General features: G+C 41.8%; 7 protein-coding genes across 7 annotated transcripts; 4 read left to right on the top strand and 3 right to left on the bottom strand.

The window, feature by feature from the left end:
- Nucleotides 1-406: 406 nt before the first annotated feature.
- Nucleotides 407-1,972, bottom strand: UBX5 (DNA protein crosslink repair co-factor UBX5; the record flags this gene model as incomplete). The annotated part of the gene is made up of 1 exon (XM_022820760.1): nucleotides 407-1,972. The coding sequence occupies one exon, from the start codon at nucleotides 1,970-1,972 to the stop codon at nucleotides 407-409; it is 1,566 nt and encodes a 521-aa protein (XP_022677191.1).
- Nucleotides 1,973-2,262: 290 nt separating this feature from the next.
- LRP1 (Lrp1p) lies at nucleotides 2,263-2,820 on the bottom strand (the record flags this gene model as incomplete). The annotated part of the gene is made up of 1 exon (XM_022820759.1): nucleotides 2,263-2,820. The coding sequence occupies one exon, from the start codon at nucleotides 2,818-2,820 to the stop codon at nucleotides 2,263-2,265; it is 558 nt and encodes a 185-aa protein (XP_022677190.1).
- Nucleotides 2,821-3,499: 679 nt separating this feature from the next.
- KLMA_60105 (uncharacterized protein) lies at nucleotides 3,500-3,940 on the top strand (the record flags this gene model as incomplete). The annotated part of the gene is made up of 1 exon (XM_022820758.1): nucleotides 3,500-3,940. One exon carries the CDS (start codon nucleotides 3,500-3,502, stop codon nucleotides 3,938-3,940), a length of 441 nt encoding a protein of 146 aa, XP_022677189.1.
- Nucleotides 3,941-4,519: 579 nt separating this feature from the next.
- PEX3 (Pex3p) lies at nucleotides 4,520-5,869 on the top strand (the record flags this gene model as incomplete). The annotated part of the gene is made up of 1 exon (XM_022820757.1): nucleotides 4,520-5,869. One exon carries the CDS (start codon nucleotides 4,520-4,522, stop codon nucleotides 5,867-5,869), a length of 1,350 nt encoding a protein of 449 aa, XP_022677188.1.
- A 278-nt stretch (nucleotides 5,870-6,147) lies between these two features.
- SKP1 (SCF ubiquitin ligase subunit SKP1) lies at nucleotides 6,148-6,693 on the top strand (the record flags this gene model as incomplete). The annotated part of the gene is made up of 1 exon (XM_022820756.1): nucleotides 6,148-6,693. One exon carries the CDS (start codon nucleotides 6,148-6,150, stop codon nucleotides 6,691-6,693), a length of 546 nt encoding a protein of 181 aa, XP_022677187.1.
- Nucleotides 6,694-7,075: 382 nt separating this feature from the next.
- On the top strand, nucleotides 7,076-11,257 carry YSP2 (Ysp2p; the record flags this gene model as incomplete). Its single annotated transcript, XM_022820755.1, has 1 exon — nucleotides 7,076-11,257. One exon carries the CDS (start codon nucleotides 7,076-7,078, stop codon nucleotides 11,255-11,257), a length of 4,182 nt encoding a protein of 1,393 aa, XP_022677186.1.
- A 344-nt stretch (nucleotides 11,258-11,601) lies between these two features.
- On the bottom strand, nucleotides 11,602-14,112 carry HSP78 (chaperone ATPase HSP78; the record flags this gene model as incomplete). Its single annotated transcript, XM_022820754.1, has 1 exon — nucleotides 11,602-14,112. The coding sequence occupies one exon, from the start codon at nucleotides 14,110-14,112 to the stop codon at nucleotides 11,602-11,604; it is 2,511 nt and encodes an 836-aa protein (XP_022677185.1).
- Between the last annotated feature and the right edge of the window lie 3,266 nt (nucleotides 14,113-17,378).

Raw genomic sequence — 17,378 nt, 5'->3', positions numbered from 1 at the left:
TTATTTGTATGTGTATCTCCATTAGCATTGACCCCAATTAGGCCATAAAACAGGCATAAAAAAAACCATACAACGCCAACACCCCAAACCTTCATAACGATAAAACGCCCTAGATCTCTCTTATAGGTGTTTTGGGTGTACTATTGGCCGATATGGTCACTTATCATTCTATAAACCCTATTGTTTTTATAATGTTTACTTTGTAGTATATGTATATATTTTAATTTTGTGCGACCTTTGTCATATTGGAAAAAAACGTTACAGACAAGCATATTGAAAAGTAGTACACGCACAAGACATATATATAAGTTAAAAATATACAAAGTACATGGCTGGAGATCAGAATGACGAGAAGTTTTTAACGTATATGTACCATGCTAAAGAGTACCTAGAATATTGAATATATTTAATCTACTATTTTTTCTAGCAAGATTGAGCTATTCTTTAGACCAGCATCGTTAATAGATTCATGTAATTTTTCAATGAGATTTTCCCTTGCGTGAGTGGTAAGCTGGAATGGCGTTGATGCATACTCAGGCCAGTGTGACTTGATAACCTCATATATTGTTTTAACGGTGTCGTTCATTGCGTCAAATCTCCTGACTAACCTTTTACCGTCGCCAGTTCGTACTTGAATTCTTGTTGTGATTCCTGGCTTATTATCCGGTTCTGGGTGATTTACGGGTTCAATGGAATTAAACAACTTCAAGTTGGCAGTTTCTGATGTCTCCTCCGATTCTTCTTCGGCCTCATTTTCCGATGGAGGTTGATTCTGTGTTGCCTGTGCACCTCCTAGAGACTCTTTGATAGCCAACTCCATTTGTTTCTCCTCACTTAGAGTAGTTGGGTCGATTTCAGGCGTTGGTTCTTTTACGGTTGGATTAGTACTCTTAGGGTCTAGCGAAAATTCTTCTAGGAAAGTCTCTAATTCCTGTCTGAAAGAGTCCACTTTGGGTACTTCACGGCTCCAGAACTTCAACCTTTCTCCTGTCATGGGATCTAGAATAGCAATATGTGGACAGTCGTCTCTATTATGAAGTCCGTACCGTTGAATATACACAGATGCAAGTCTCGATTCATATTGGTATTGCAAAAACACAAAGTTCTTTTTGATGAAGGCTTTTAAATTAGCGTCTGACCATAGATCTCTGTTCAACATTTGGCATTGAAAGATATCAGAACACTGGATATTGATCATAATCCATTTGTTTTTTTTACGGGCCTTCTGTCTTGCTGCATCTAGATCGTATTTAGCCATCATATCAAAAGGCGGTCTGAATAATAGAGCCAATCTTGTTTCCTTGGACATCGGCTTTGGCTTTCTGACCCATTTAGTGTACTCCCTCAATTCACCATCATCATCGATTTCCACCACATTCTCTTCCACATATTCAAACTGTTCTTCGTTGCTTGGATAATTTTCCTCATCTGTAAATGCTGAATCAGAACTACTCTCATCATTATTCCCACGACCCTGTAGCATATCAACATCTAGTTGCTGGTTAAAGATCCCCGAAGGTCTTGAATGGTCAAACATGTCTCTAGCCCCACGCAAAGGTCCAAAAGACCCACCTACGCCTCCGTAAACACCAGGAAACACATTTGTATCGACCAAAGTTTCATGTCTTGCTTGATCTGGAGCTCTATATCCGTAATCTTCACCATTTCCGCTGCCTTGACCGCTGCCTTCTTGATAGGCCTGTCTTTGTAACTCTTCCGCCAATTCAACGTCGCTTCTCATTGCAGATCCAGAATCTCCCAAATCTGAGTCAATTCTTGCATTTCCACCTCCATTGGATCCAGATCCTCCAGAACCCGCGCTGTTTAACTGCCGCTCCCCACCATGCTCAAAGAATAATGAGATGGCTGTCTCTATATTGCCTCCAGCCATCTCAAGGAAATGCCTTGATAACTCCTCATTTTCTGTACCGCAAACGCTCTGAAAAGTCGAAATGTCCTCGTCAGATATCATATCCACTTATTTACCTTGCCAGTGCACCTGTATAAGCTTCAATTTGTAGTGTTTTTTTGCCACTTGTGACTTATTTTGTTTTAAGGTCCAAAATACCTTTATTATATTATATATATTCATCATCATCTTTTTTTATTATGTATATTTCTTTCTTCATGAATGGGTTTATATAATCGAAAACCGTATGAAGAGCGGATGAATAAATCATTTACTATTACAAAAGAGTACGAACATACTTATTTAGTTATATTTAGTTAATATATAGTGCAATGAGTCGGTAGATGCATAAACTATTTCTTGGAAACTCTCCCGGATGCCTTAGTTTTCGATTGCTTTTGAGTTTGTTTTTGCTTCTTCATTCTGTCCATGACTTGGTCTACTAAGCTAGTATCTTTATCTTTCTTTGTAGATGTTGCAGATTCATCTGCAAATTTAGTATGCTTGCCCTGGAAATGAACGCTACTTATAGCTGGCTCTGTACTTTTCCCTGAGAGTGCTGATTGGAGTACTTTTTTGGCCTGTTTTTCTTGTTCCAAAGTCTCTTGTTCTTGCGACTGCTGCTTTGTTTCCAGCTGTTTGGACTTATCCATGTAGGATTTGCATCTGCCTAATTCTGCCATTATCGAGGAGAAATCTTTCACATTGAGAACCTTCATGTAAGCGAAACATAGTGAACTTAGGATGTATGCGTATTTATTGGAGAGATCTAGCTTCTGTTTTTCATCTTGCAGGAGTAGTAGTTGTTCGTCCAATGACTTACTCGTTAACTTATCAATTTCGCCTGTGAGTTGTTTTATCTGTTTGTTGAGATGCAGAATGTATGGCTTTATTTTCTTACTGTCTTCCATTGCTGAGGGATTACTTGGCTTGTATGTGGTATTTGTTGGTCGTTCGTTAGCGTCTTGCGTACGATTACAATAGTGATAGGCTCTATGCATGCGATGCGATGCGATGCGATGCTTTTTCAACTAAGCACTTTTCCCAAAAGAAAAACCGCCCAAAAAAATATAATATAACCACACAATAAAAAACCTCCCCCCTCCGCTGTCGTGCAAGAAAATCGCACAATAAGGTATGGCAGAGAGGAAAAAAAAACAAAAAAACACACACACAAAAAAAAAACGCACCATACTGTACTGTAAATGGGCGGTTGCGTTTCGCATGTTCTATCGAGCGGTTCAGTTTTGCAACTTAAAGACCCAACAACCTTGATATTATCCTGCGCTGCAAAATTTTGCACGTTATAACATGCGCTGCGGTTTTTTGCCATTACGAGATTTCCATTGAGTTTCGCATCCTGCGCGGCTCATACGTAGTAGTTGGTCTTCATTGTGGAAAGGGTACAATATATTTTATGTTGTGCATGCAATTTCTGTATAGTGCATATTATCGTGCGTGCAAAAGTATAAGTCATTCCAGTCCAGTCCAGTCATCTATAGTCACATATCAATTGATCCTGTGTAGGTGAAGACACAGGCCTTCACATACACATTGCGATAGGCGGAAGCTTTCAGAAGTTATCTTTCAATGTCCTATGACGAGTTGACAAAAGTCGAAGAGCTGATACATACTGTCAAGCAAAAGTATGCAGAACAAAGTTCCACATTGTCAACCAGCGATCAGACATTATGGTCGTCAATGGTCAGTGAACTAAACAAAGTAGCACTAGAAATGGATCAACTTCTTCAACGCAACCAAAAACAAATGAACGTATCGTTCTTGCTGAATAACGAAACACCTAAAATCTTGCCTAAATTAGACAGAACAGCATTTTATTCAGAGAACTCTCCTTACCAGCACCAAACAGACAAATCGGGCTCCTTTAGATTATGTCCACCGTTGGCCCATACCACAGCCGCAGAATACTTCAGAAACGATGCAAACGTGCAACTGCAACTGACTGATGGCCAGATCCTGGAAAACTTGTCTAATCTAAAGCGTTTGGCAGATCTCCATAACAGACGGTGATACACTCTGCCCTAATAATAAACTCTTCTACAGTAGTATAAATAAAGATATATAGAGAAGTACACACATGCAATTACGAGAGAATAGCAATAATAGCTCAAGCATCGACTGGGTTGAACATATTTATTTACATGTTCATTCATTGTTCTTACTCCGTTCTTATGATACAGTGATTTGAGGGGAACCGATTTTTACAAAACAAGCAAGACTAAATCGATGATGATTGTAAACATTGACTACGCTTTCCCAAAGACAAAAGAAGGTGAGGATCCAGAACGACGAATTGTGAGTGATACGTTAAGCAGCCTGATAAACAAGAAGTGAGTCAAACGTTTTTCAGCAGGGTGGAAACAAATTTATCGCAAAGAGCTTAATTAAACTTCTATTTGGTTTAGCCATATATCATTAATTGAAACCATAGTAGGGAGAAAACAAGAATTAAAAATGAGCAGTAGGTCGCTTGTACAGAGACACAAGAGGAAGCTAGTTGTATCTAGTGTTTTGTTCGGGACGCTATTTGCGGCATGTGCAGCTACAGTGTATTTAAGCAAGAGATGGTTGTACAAGCAGCATTTGAAGATGACTGAAGAACGATTTGTTAAAGAACAAATCAAAAGGAGGTTCGTGCAAACGCAACAGGATTCTTTGTACACATTGTACGAATTGATGCCTGTGATGACGCTTGTGCTAGCAAAAGACTTTGATTTGGACTCATTGGTGGAAGCGTTGAAGGGTAAGAAACTCGAGAAGAAGCTCTCAAAAGGCGGGAAAGTTTCCGGAGAAGAGTACGCTGAGGGGCTCAGTTCTGGGATGAGCGCTACGACCGAGGTCCAGAACAATGGTTCTTCTTCGGTTCAAACTGACGTTCAATCCCAGGCCGGATTACCAGCGCAAAAGTCCAAGGCAGAGCTCTGGAACGAATTGAAGTTGAAGTCCATCACCAAGGTCATTGTGCTTTCATACACGGCGTCCCTCCTAATGCTTTTGACTCGCTTGCAGTTGAACATCCTCGCAAGACGGGAGTACCTGGACACAGCCATCAACAATGCATTGGAAAAGGAGAGGGAAAAGAACGCTAACCAGTACTCTGTAATTTCGTGGTTTTCCAACTGGATTTCGCCAGCAGCAGCATCAGCAGCATCAGCAGCAACCAGCGATAAGATAAATAACAAGGACGTTTCGAATGCAGACAATGCCAGCATCGTCACAAACTCGACCACTCATACCACTGCCAACCCTGAAAAATTGAGGTACGTCAACGAACAGGCGTTTTTATCGCTCTCATGGTGGTTGTTGAACCGGGGGTACCTCCAGTACAAGGGCATCATCGAACAGCTAGTGAAAGAAGAGTTCGAGCACTTGAACCCTCGAGATACCATCACGATGGACGAGTTCAGTGATAAGCTAAGCAAGATCTTTGTAGCCACGAACAAGCAGTTCTTCCAACAGCAACAATCGAACGAGATGTTCATCTCGTGTCTCTTGCCAGAACCCAATTTGGAACGTTTCGTGCTCCAGCAAACTTTGGAGCCAGACGCCTTGAAAGTGCTATACGAGGATAATCTACTACTCAAACAGCTTGTTCAAGAGACGAACAAGTGCTTAGAGTCTCCCGGGACGTGGATCGTCCTGGAGTCCTTGATCGACGAAACATTCCACTGTATCATGGAACAGATCGAGACAAACGTAGCTTCCAAGGCCAAAACTACACCACCATCTACCAGTACCCCTGGAGAATCCCTACCAACTCCACAAGAGGAGAATAAAGCTTACCAGATCGCCCTTTTTGCAATTGCTACTAAAGATTGCACCAACGAAATGCTCAAGGCAGGCCTAGTCTCGATGAACAACACATTTTTGCAAAAACTCCATTCAATACCAGCACTCGACGACCTAAGTGCGTGTGTATACAGCAACTTTGGGCTCTAACTGCTACACGCGTCACACAGCCATCTCTCTCTCTCTCTCTATCTGTCTATACTCGTAATTGCATAGTCATTAGGAATTAGGGTCTGTTCACGTGATCACATTTATAAGTGTAAATTGTATATTACGAAAAGATTCCGTATTGGTTTTAACCATCAGCTATTAAGCATTACAAAAACACAGGAGCCACGTACCAGTGAGACACCACCGATACCGTTACGATTCCCAAAGCTAGTATCGAAGCATAGTAGTAGTAGTAGTAATATTAATAATACAGGAGCATGTCGAAAGAAAACCAGAACGTGGTGCTAGTCAGTGTAGAAGGAGAGAGATTCGTGGTCGACAGAAAGATCGCTGAAAGGTCGCTACTTTTGAAGAACTATCTACAGGACTTGAACAGCGGAGATTTGCAAGATGCGGATGGTGATAATGATGATGATGAGGATGATGATGAGGATGACGAAATAGTGATGCCCGTGCCAAACGTGAGGTCGTCTGTGCTCCAGAAAGTTATCGAATGGGCTGTGCATCACAAGGACTCGAACTTCCCTGACGAAGACGACGACGATTCCAGAAAGGCGGCACCTGTGGACCCATGGGACCGTGAGTTCTTGAAGGTGGACCAAGAAATGTTATACGAAATCATTCTTGCAGCAAACTACCTCAATATCAAGCCATTGCTCGATGCAGGTTGCAAAGTCGTGGCCGAAATGATTAGGGGCAGAACGCCAGAAGAGATCAGAAGAACGTTCAACATTGTCAACGATTTCACACCCGAGGAGGAGGCTGCCATCAGACGTGAGAACGAGTGGGCAGAGGACCGCTAGTTTGTTTCTACTGCTAGTCAAAAGAATATGCTATATATCGATCGACATATATATATGAAATAACATCCTATATATACACACACACACACACACCTATATACACCAATAACATGTAATATGGTCTTTTGTAGCCCTCAGCTAGATTTAAGAGAAATCGTCTACCAGCCTTAGTGCCTGCCAATCAAGGGTCCATCTGGGCTTTTGGTCAGTTCCCGAGTTTGTCTTGGGACCGGTCACTCCAGCCCCATATATATATATATAGCGGAAAAAGAAAACTCACCTTATACAAAGAAGTTTCTACCTTTACAAGCCACATTAAAGAGCAAAACAAGGGGAGAGAAAGGGCAAATAGGGTTGCAAGTGGACCTTGGAGCGCAGAAGCATGACTCTGGGGATCCATAAAGAGAACAAGTCGCGACTAAGGTCGTTTAGTGGGAACGCAGGGTCTCTTTTGGGGCTTAACAAGCGGAAGAATAAGCGTAAGGAGAAAGAAAGAGATAAGAGTTCTCAGTTGCAGACTGGTGAGACTCCAGAGCGAATTGACGAGGTGAGTGATGATTTATCCGACGGGAGTAGTGATAAGGTGTTTGTGACTCAAGGTAGTGACGATGACAGCGATATTGCCGGCACAGTTCGGACTGTTAGAACAGCACAGAGACAATCACCGCAGAAGCAAACACCCCACAAGCACAAGCAGCGGTATAGCGATGGGAATATAAATGCGAGTACTGTTTCGAGTGAGATCAGTAAGCCGAGCTCGAGATCGCTGAAGATTTCAACTTCTCTGGCAAAGCTTCAACGCAAGGAATTATCGCTGAATGATCTGACGTCCCACGCACAAAGCAATGGCGAGCGTGAACGTGAACGTGAACGTGATAGAAACGATCGTAGTAGGTCCACAGACGCTTTCAATCAAACCGCGATATCAAGCGGTGAGAATACCGATCCGCTAGGGTCCAGATTACGTGATACCGAGGGGAAAAGTCATTCTGATGTTCCCTCGACGACCCTGTTTACAAAGTTCAAATCATCAAAGACTGAACACCTGACACCTTCTAAAACTAGGATTGAGGATACAGAAAGTGGGATTTTATCATCTCTTGTTTCTGCAGCCCACAATGCCGCAAACCACTTGATTCCAAAAAATTCGTTGAAAAGTGCCGGCAGTTTGCACGATGAATCGCCCGATGCTTCGGACAAGCTTCACTCCACTACATCATCTGCAGGTGTGGAAACGCCGTTGGAATCTTTTCACCATTCTAGCTCCTTTTTAAATCATCTGGACTTTCTTTTAGCTGCAAGTCCAAATAACGAGTTGATGCTGAAAAGGACAACAACTCTAGACACACTGCACACTTCAGACTCATCAAACTCTTCGTTTTCACAGCAGTTGACAAGTCCCTCTTCAGCAGCTCCACTAAATGATGATGAAGAGTTGGAAACTTACAATAGCGATGAGCTAGGATCCATGGGAACGTCTATAGAAAAGGTCAAATTCCATTCGATTAAGCAAGATGGCGCTAGCCCCGCTATTTCCACATTTGGAAGAGGAAATCTAACCTTAGATGCCTTTGATAACCAAAACAAATCAAATGGAATCGAATACAATCTTCCAAACGTTCTCATAAATGACCATCCGGCTATGAATGCAAAGTCCCCTTCTCAAATGTCCTTCCAAAATTTTGAGAATGGTACAGACCAAAATTTGGGCAACACGGCTAATAATAATAACAATAATAATGATAATAACAATACTAATAGTAATAATATTAATAATAACACTACTATCGCTGCTTCTAATCCTCCTGATAGTATCCCTTCTGAGGCTTCCTCGGTTGATGTCAGACCAAGAACACCACGGACATCGAAAAAACGTCCCGAAGGTCTGCGAGAACTCACAATGAGGTCCTTGTCTCCAGCTGCAGCCACTAGATTAATAAAGGCACCATTTAGAAATTCATTTTCTGGAAGAAATATGACAAGAGGAAATAGCATTTCGAGATCGAATGATAATGCTCAGAAAAGACTCTCAACATCAGACATCCCAACAAATAAAACCTTTGAACAGCCGGAATTACAGGGGATCGAATACGCAAGCCCCAAACGAAACAGCGAATTCCACTCAATATTCAAAGACACAGTGGTGTCACCTACTGAAAGACTCATTGCTGATTATAGCTGTGCTTTATCAAAGGATATCCTCATTCAGGGACGATTGTACATTTCTGACAAGCATTTGTGCTTCTATTCAAATATTTTAGGATGGATGAAATCTGTCGTGGTTCCCTTTAAGGAGATAGCACAGATAGAACAAAAGAATACAGCAATACTATTCCCGAACGCTATCTCAATTCAGACATTGCATGATAAATACCTGTTTGCTTCCTTCATCTCCAGAGATGCAACATTTGACCTAATCATGGATATTTGGAACCAAACCATTATTAACAAACAACTGAAACCTAACAACGGGAGAGCTGGATCTATGGAGTTTTCCCGTGACGACATAATGTCAAACAGTGAAGCTTCTAGTATGAACTTTAACGACGAAGATGATGTTGCCGGTGTTTCAAATGATCTTGTTTCCACAACTACTCGTGATTATTATAGCGAGGACGATGAAGATGATGAGAGTGATGGTTTGGATGATATAGATTCACAAGAAATGACATCTGATTCAGAAGAAGGATCTTCTAATTTGGGAACTTCTGATCAAAAGCGTACTGGACTATCGAAGACTTCCAGTACTCAGAGTGCTAATGTGATTGGACCTCTGCAACATGCACCAACAACACCAGATTATACTCCTAAAGAAAACGAACGTGAAATGGGTGAAGCAACTTTCAATGCTCCCCTCGGAACTGTTATCAATTTGTTGTATGGAAATGATACTAAGCACTTCGGACGCATATTGAAGGCTCAAGGTAACTATGACATTTCTCCTATAGAAGAAATGTTACAGGCCAAAAAGCGGGAATACATTTACACAAAACCAATCTCTGGAAGTATTGGGCCTGGTAAAACAACCTGCTTTATTGATGAAAACTTTGACAAGTTTGACCTCAATAAGTATGTACAGGTAACACAAGCCTCGAAAACACCTGATATACCTTCGGGAAACTCTTTTGTTGTCAAGACAGTATTTTTATTCTCTTGGGCAGAGAACAACACTACGAAAATGAAAGTATATGCTTATGTTGACTGGTCTGCTAAGAGCTGGATCAAAGCAGCAGTTGAAAAAGGTACCTTTGACGGGGTTAAATCATCTACCAAGGTGTTCATTTCTGAACTAGAAAATATTATCGAAGAAAATAGAGGTAAGAGTAGTCCTTCATCTGCATCACAAAAGCTGAAAGATGTAGAAGTGGAGGAAGTTGTTTCATCTCTACCTTCAATGTCACCAAAGGAGCATGAACCAACAGCCTGTACGTTCGATAAATCAAGCGGATATGAGATAATTGATGATAAGATAAATTTGAAGGCTCCTGTCGGCACCATTTTCCAGCTTATATGTGGTGATGACACATCATATGTGAGAAGAATACTAGAAAGGCAAAAGAACTTTGATATATCAGAGATACCTCCTTTCAAAGATAAAACAAGAAAGTACTCATACACTAAACCACTTTCAGGACCGATAGGGCCAAAACAAGCCAAGTGCTTCATAGAGGAGAAGATCGAGTCTGACGATATCAATACTTGTATGGTTCTTGAACAGATATCGCGGACACCAGGCATCCCATCTGGTAATTCGTTCGAAGTTCATACTAAGTTTTATTTCTCATGGGGAGAAAAGAACTCCACCAACATGCTTGTGGCTACAATTGTGGAATGGAGTGGTAAAAGTTGGATCAAATCTGCTGTCGAAAAGGGTTCCATAAGTGGTCAAAAGGCTGGTATGCAAGATATGGTTGCAGAATTGAAGGATATTCTAGCGTCCGCAACCACTGTTACTAAACGTAGGACAACAGGGCCTAAGAAAAAGGTGGAGAGAACAAAATCTAAACGGAAGACAATCACAACTCCACCAGTGGAAGAACACGAGGAAACTGGGGTAATGGCAATTGCAGAACAAATTGGTAATGTGTTGAAGGACCTTGTTTCTGATTTACCTCCCGGTGTTTTTATCATTGGTGCATCCATTATTTTCATATTCTTATACGTCATTCCTAGATTGTATTCAGGTGTTTTCCCTGCCGCCCAAACGCCACATTTCATCGACTCGAATACAATTTCTATGGATGGCCAAGAGTACTACATTATTCCATCAGTCGGTAATCGTGCAATGATGAACAGACGCTTCACGAACGACAAGCGAGACAATAAATATGTAACTGACTCGGAATACGACATATGGAAATGGATCGATTCCCATAGTGGAAAAAATGCAAATGTAGCAAATTCCAGCGAAGAGTTTAGCAGTTACTTTAAATCGAATGATGAACCTAATTTCGATAAAGCAACTGAGCATGAAAAACAGTTCTTGAATGAAATCATTCGAATAACAGAACAAAGGCTTTCAAAGCTTAAACAAGAGGCTAATATGGTGGATTCGGAAGTATGAAGGATTGTGTCATATTCTATGATCGTTAAAAATCATTTTGTTTGTTTGATTTTTACTGATTATATGCCATTCTGTTTCTTCAATATTTATTTACGTCTTTCCCTCCCCACTTGCATCTTAATTGACACTGTGTGGCATGATATGTATCAACAGTTTATTAACTGATGTATTCATTCAGTATGTAATAATTTTAAAAGTCATATCATAGTCCGTCGTATATAAATTATATATATGCTTCATAAGAGAAATATTTACAGGTGACAAACACTGTCTAAACTTGGAGAAATGAATTTATTTAATTGCACTCTTTTTTTTTTTTTTGAATATGATGAAAGAGTTCAGATCTAATCAACATTCTCTTCCGGTGAGGCAGTATTGCCGGTAACTTCGGCTTCATGGTTAGGCTCAACGCACAATTCTCCATCTTTAACAACAACATTGACGGTTTCTTCATGTCTGAGCTGGCCCCTCAATAATTGCATAGCCATTGGGTTCAAAATTTGCTTGTGGATCAATCTGTTCAATGGTCTAGCACCGTACAAAGGATCATACCCGCGGTCTGTTAACCAGTTCTTTGCCTCATCAGACAATTTTAGAGTCATACGCTTTTCGTTCAATCTTTCTTGAATTTCCTTGAGTCTAATATCAACAATTGAGCGTAAGACTTCCTTCGATAATCTGTTGAAGACAATCAAGTCATCTATACGGTTGATGAATTCTGGTGGGTACCTTCTTTTAACAGCTTCGATAACGCTATTCTTAGTCTTCTTGCTCACCTTACCGCTTTCTCCGACATCTGAATCACTCAATAAGATATCTTGACCAATGTTCGATGTCATGACAATAATGGTATTCCGGAAATCAACTTGATGACCCTGAGAATCAGTCAATTTACCTTCGTCCAACACCTGTAACAAAACTTTAGATACATCTGGGTGAGCTTTTTCAAATTCATCGAATAAAACCACAGCATAAGGTTTACGTCTAACTGCTTCAGTTAGCTGACCACCACTCTCACTTAAGACATAACCTGGTGGTGCACCAATCAATCTTGACACTGTATGCTTCTCTTGGAATTCCGACATGTCAAATCTGATAACGTTTGATTCATCATCGAACAAAAATTCTGCCAAAGCTTTCGTCAACTCCGTCTTACCAGTACCTGTAGGACCTAAGAACATGAAACTTGCAATAGGTCTCTTTTCACTGGTCAAACCAGCTCTTTGAAGACGAACGGCATCACTAATGGCGTCAATTGCTTCATCTTGACCAACAACTCTCTCTCTGAGAGAATTCTCCATGAATAGCAATCTATCCTTGTCTCCCTTCAGAACGGTTTCCATAGGAATACCGGTCATTTTGGATATGACCTTAGATATATCATCCGCTGTCACAGAATCGTGCAATAAACTGTTTTCCTTATCCTTCTTTTCATTCAGAGCCACTTTTCTTTCCAACTCTGGGATCTTGGCATATCTAAGTTCGGAGGCCTTTGCATAATCGCCCTCTCTTTGGCAAATTTCTAATTCTGTTCTTAGCTTGTCCAAATCTTCCTTGGCTGACTTAATCGAATCCAACTCAGATTTCTCCTTTTCCCATATGTCAGTCAATCTCTTCAATTCTTTCTTCTTCAGGTCCAACTCCTTTTCGAGCTGCTCTCTTCTTTCCACAGAAACTGCGTCCGTCTCCTTCTTCAAAGATTCCAATTCTATTTGCATTGTCATAACTGCACGGTCAATAGCTTGGATGGAATCTGGTTTTGACTCATGTTGCAAACGTAAAACAGCGCAAGCTTCGTCAACCAAATCAATAGCCTTATCCGGTAGGAAACGGTCATTGATGTACCTGTTAGATAGCACCGCAGCAGAAACCAAAGCAGAGTCAGTAATCCGCACACCATGGTGCACCTCATACTTCTCCTTTAGACCTCTCAAGATGGAAATAGTGTCAGGAACCGAAGGTTCATTCAAGATAATAGGTTGGAATCTTCTGGTCAAGGCTGGATCCTTCTCAATTATCTTGAACTCATCCAACGTGGTGGCACTTATGCATCTTAAACCCCTGGCTAGACGTGGCTTTAGAATATTGGATGCATCCATCGAACCATCAGTCTTACCTAGACCAAGAAGCATGTGCACTTCATCGATGAACACGATGATTTTACCATTGGACTTGTCGATTTCATCCAAAACGTTCTTCAAACGTTCCTCAAATTCACCACGGTACTTTGCACCAGCTACCAAAGAGCTAAGATCTAATGCATACAACTCCTTATCCTTTAATGAATCAGGGACCTCGTTGGCCACAATCCTCTGAGCCAACCCATCGATCAATGCCGTTTTACCAACACCAGCCCTACCAATCAAAACTGGGTTATTCTTCGTTCTACGGGAAAGAATTTGAATGGCACGAGAAATCTCCTGGTCACGACCAATGACGGGATCCAATTTCCCCTGTTTTGCCAACTCCGTTAAGTTCGTACCAAACTGAGAGAGCGCCGAATCACCACCCTGATCGTTGTTCAAATTCAAATTGTAATTTTTTGCATATGAACGAACACCCAGTTTATTGTACAAGATACCAGATCTTTCTCCTACTCCCATAAATCTCCTGGCATTGCCGTTCGGTACGGCAAGCGAGGGTCTCCTCCTCAAACTCAAATAACTATTACCACCCGAATTTACCGATATCTCGTCATTTTTCAAGCCTCCAACAGCACCTCCGGCAAAACTGACACTGCTAATGCTCCTATGTCCACATAACACATCTAGTCCATTCACATGGGGAGCACTAGCCTCCCTGAGCAACTTTGTCCGAGGAATCGAACTGTTTAATCTTCCAACTGTTCTTAGCATACCCTAAATATTTAGCAAAACAAAAAATTTCAAGTCGAAGCTGTATATTTCACACAAACTTCCGTCGGTTTTTTCTTCCTTAAACCTCCTGAAGACCTTTTGAACTCTCTAGATTGGATGGATGCTTCTTGTCAAAGCTCTTCGTATTTGCCCCCTTCCTTATATATGTGTTAAGTAGAAGTGAAAACACCTCAACCGCCGAAGTCCCTTGTTTTTGTCTTAAAAATATTCTGGAAAAAACGAGAAAACTAAGGACTTTATCACGTGACTATATTTTAAAGGGTTCTTGTTGTTCTCTCTTCACCTATTGGATGGGGGGGTGATTAGTGTTGAAAGTATGTGGATATGGGGTTAGAGCGGGTCTTCATTCTGTGTTCTGTCGATGGCCGACATCGCAGTTGCAACCAGGTCTATAGCAATGGATTAGGATATGTTATATATGATATATTTTATGTACATAAGTGAAGAGTAAATAATAATATACAGTAGTAAAGGTGAAGAAGAAAGAAGAGGAAGAAAAAAAAACTGAGACTTAGAGCTATGTAGGAAGCTGGGTCGCGCGGCTGCTAGGAATTGTAGTAAAGTCTTGTATGTTGTCGTTGAGAGTGTTTACATTAAATAAGATTTAGAGGTTCATTCTTTGCTGGTACTGGCTAAGCTGTGATTTTAGCATTCTGTTTTCAGCTTTGTAGGACTCGAGTTCTGCGGCAAGTCTATTGTAGTCCTTGGCTTTGAATTCGAGATCTTTGATGTACTTTTCTCTTCTTTGTCTGAAAGCCCGCTGGGCGTTTCTGTTCTGAGCAGCACGCTTCGTGTTCCGTAAGGGCTTGCCAGATTTGCCTATCAATTCTCCGTCTGGGGTTATCTGTTCGCCTTCGTTCAGGATAGTGACTGAGGGTAGGGAAGAGGAGATGAGTGATGATGAGTTTCGTAGGCCTGTGTTTTGGAGTAGGGAATCCGGGGTTGTTCCGGGTATGGGCTGTGTGTTTGCGTTTATGGAAGAAGCATTAGCGTTGGACGTACCAGCAGTAGTAATGTTGTGGTTTGTAGCTGGGTTTGAAGTAGAGTTTGGTGCATTGGATGTATCAGTTTGAATGGGAAGGTCGTTGAAATCGGACTTCATGCTCATCATACGTTGAGACGCCGAGCTGGCCATGTTTGACATAGAGGCGACGCTTCCTGCGAACGTGTTTGCACTGTTGGTTCCCGTTTGGTTGGTGCTGCCATCTCCAGTTGTCTGTAAGTTGACAGCCGGATTGCCGTTGACATTGACATTGCCACTGCCGTTGCCGTTGCCGCTATTGTTACTGTTGTTGTTATTGTTATTAATATTATTGTTATTATTAGTGTTATTAGTATTAGTGTTACTGTTATTATTGTTGTTGCTACCAGCAGTAGCAGCGGTGTTATTGTTGAGGCTGCTTATATTGGATTTGGCCTGTGAGTTTGGATCTGAGCCCGTGTTCAACATCATTGGCATGTGCATGCCAAGCAAAGACGACGCATTGCTGGTCCCAGCTGTGTTCGATGCACTGCCCATGCTATTATCGGCCATGGCTGATGGGGTGTCTACCCCGGAAGACGACCCGACACCCGTGGTGTTTCCAAGAGATGAGTTAACAAGCGATGACCCAGCCATTCTTGTTAAGGTGTGGTGGGAACCAAGTCCAGCCATGTTCAGGTTCATCCCAGAGAGCTGCGGAGAATTTTCGGCCGAAACCAGGGGCATATCAATGCCTCCAACACTTGCAACACCAGGAACTCCAGATACTGACACTTGGACAGGGTTTTGCACCTGCACACCCATCTTATGTAACGAACCAGTCGACATGGTGCTCTTGGGGTACTGCATGAACCCCGGAGTGCTCCTACCTGTATTCACACTCTCGTTCATGTTCATATTATCGTCATCTTCGTTCCCATACCCGGCCTCATTGTCTCCAGAATTCTTCACGACCATCGAACCATCGTTGTCCTTAGCATTCTCGCTTCCCAAACCGTCGTTTTGCCCATGTTCATGTCCATGCCCATGGCTTTGCCCATCATTCCTGGAATCGCTAAAATTACTGTTACTGTTCCCACTAGAAGCCATTGTGCTGCCACCACTCATTACAACGTTCGCTCCTCCGTTCTTCATACCATTCATATCAACACTAGAGCCGTCCTCCTCCTTCTCACTGCCCTTATTAGCGTAATTCAGCTGCGGTAAAGCAAGTCCTTGCATTACCCTAGGAGTATTCGAGAAATTCGATCCCGCAGAAATATTGTTTACTGAGCCTTGTATGCCGTTCCTCATGCCCTGCGATTTACCACTCCTTATACCACTTCCGTCTTGGTTTGCATAATCGGTCTCCTGTACCAAGCTAGCCAAGTTCAAGAGCGACTGCGAGTTGTTAACCGACATTGCTTCTCACTTGTTGTTGATAACAAAACAAAGGCTTAATAATAATGCTAATATTATTTCAGAGGTAACGTTTTTCCGCTTTAAAGACCGGACAGAAAAGTCACGCAGCGAAAGCAGACCGAAGATATACCTGGATCTGGATCTATCGATTTATTGTGCCAACACGGTAAATAGGGTGTGTCTGGGTACCCTGGGTGGTGTAGTGAGCTGAGAACTTAGAACTGAGCTTGTGTGTCTATTTTCTGATCTAGTCTCGGACAAAGCGATTATGTAAGTGAGAGTGAGAGTGAGAGTGCAAGTGAAAGTGCAAGTACAAGGTTGTAGAATATATAGCATATACGATGGAATGTTGTAAGCGTGCATGATGGCAGTGGCACTAAGAAGGGCGCGGCAAAATGGCTGGGCCCTAATGTGCTGCGCTTTTATACATTTGTACATTTATACCTTTATACAATCATCTCATTCAAACTGCTCGTGAGAATGAAGAGGACTAGAACTAGACTGGGAGACACACTCAAAGCTGGCCCACTCTAGCAGACCGAAGCGAAGCGAATCGAAAAAATAGCACACGCTTTACCTTTTTACTTTTACTTTTACTTTTACTTTTACTTTTACCTTCACTCAGTCGGTGAGTGTGGTGTTATGGTATTTCTTGACGTATATTGTGTTCTTTTGAGAGGCCGAGAAATGGAGCCAATTGGCCAATTGGCTTGGAAGTAGAGTCTGGCTAACTAGTTATGCCTCTGCTAGCGTAGTGTCGTCGCGGAACAGCATAGCATAGCATAGCATAGCATAGCATAGCATAGCATAGCAAAGCAAAGCAACCCAGGCAAGCAACCCAGGCAAGCCGGTATGAACAGTA

This window comes from Kluyveromyces marxianus, chromosome 6 (genome assembly GCF_001417885.1).
Source record: "Kluyveromyces marxianus DMKU3-1042 DNA, complete genome, chromosome 6".
Taxonomy (NCBI): Eukaryota; Fungi; Ascomycota; class Saccharomycetes; order Saccharomycetales; family Saccharomycetaceae; genus Kluyveromyces; species Kluyveromyces marxianus.
Note: the sequence above shows the minus strand (reverse complement) of the source record. Positions and strands in the feature narration are given on the sequence as shown.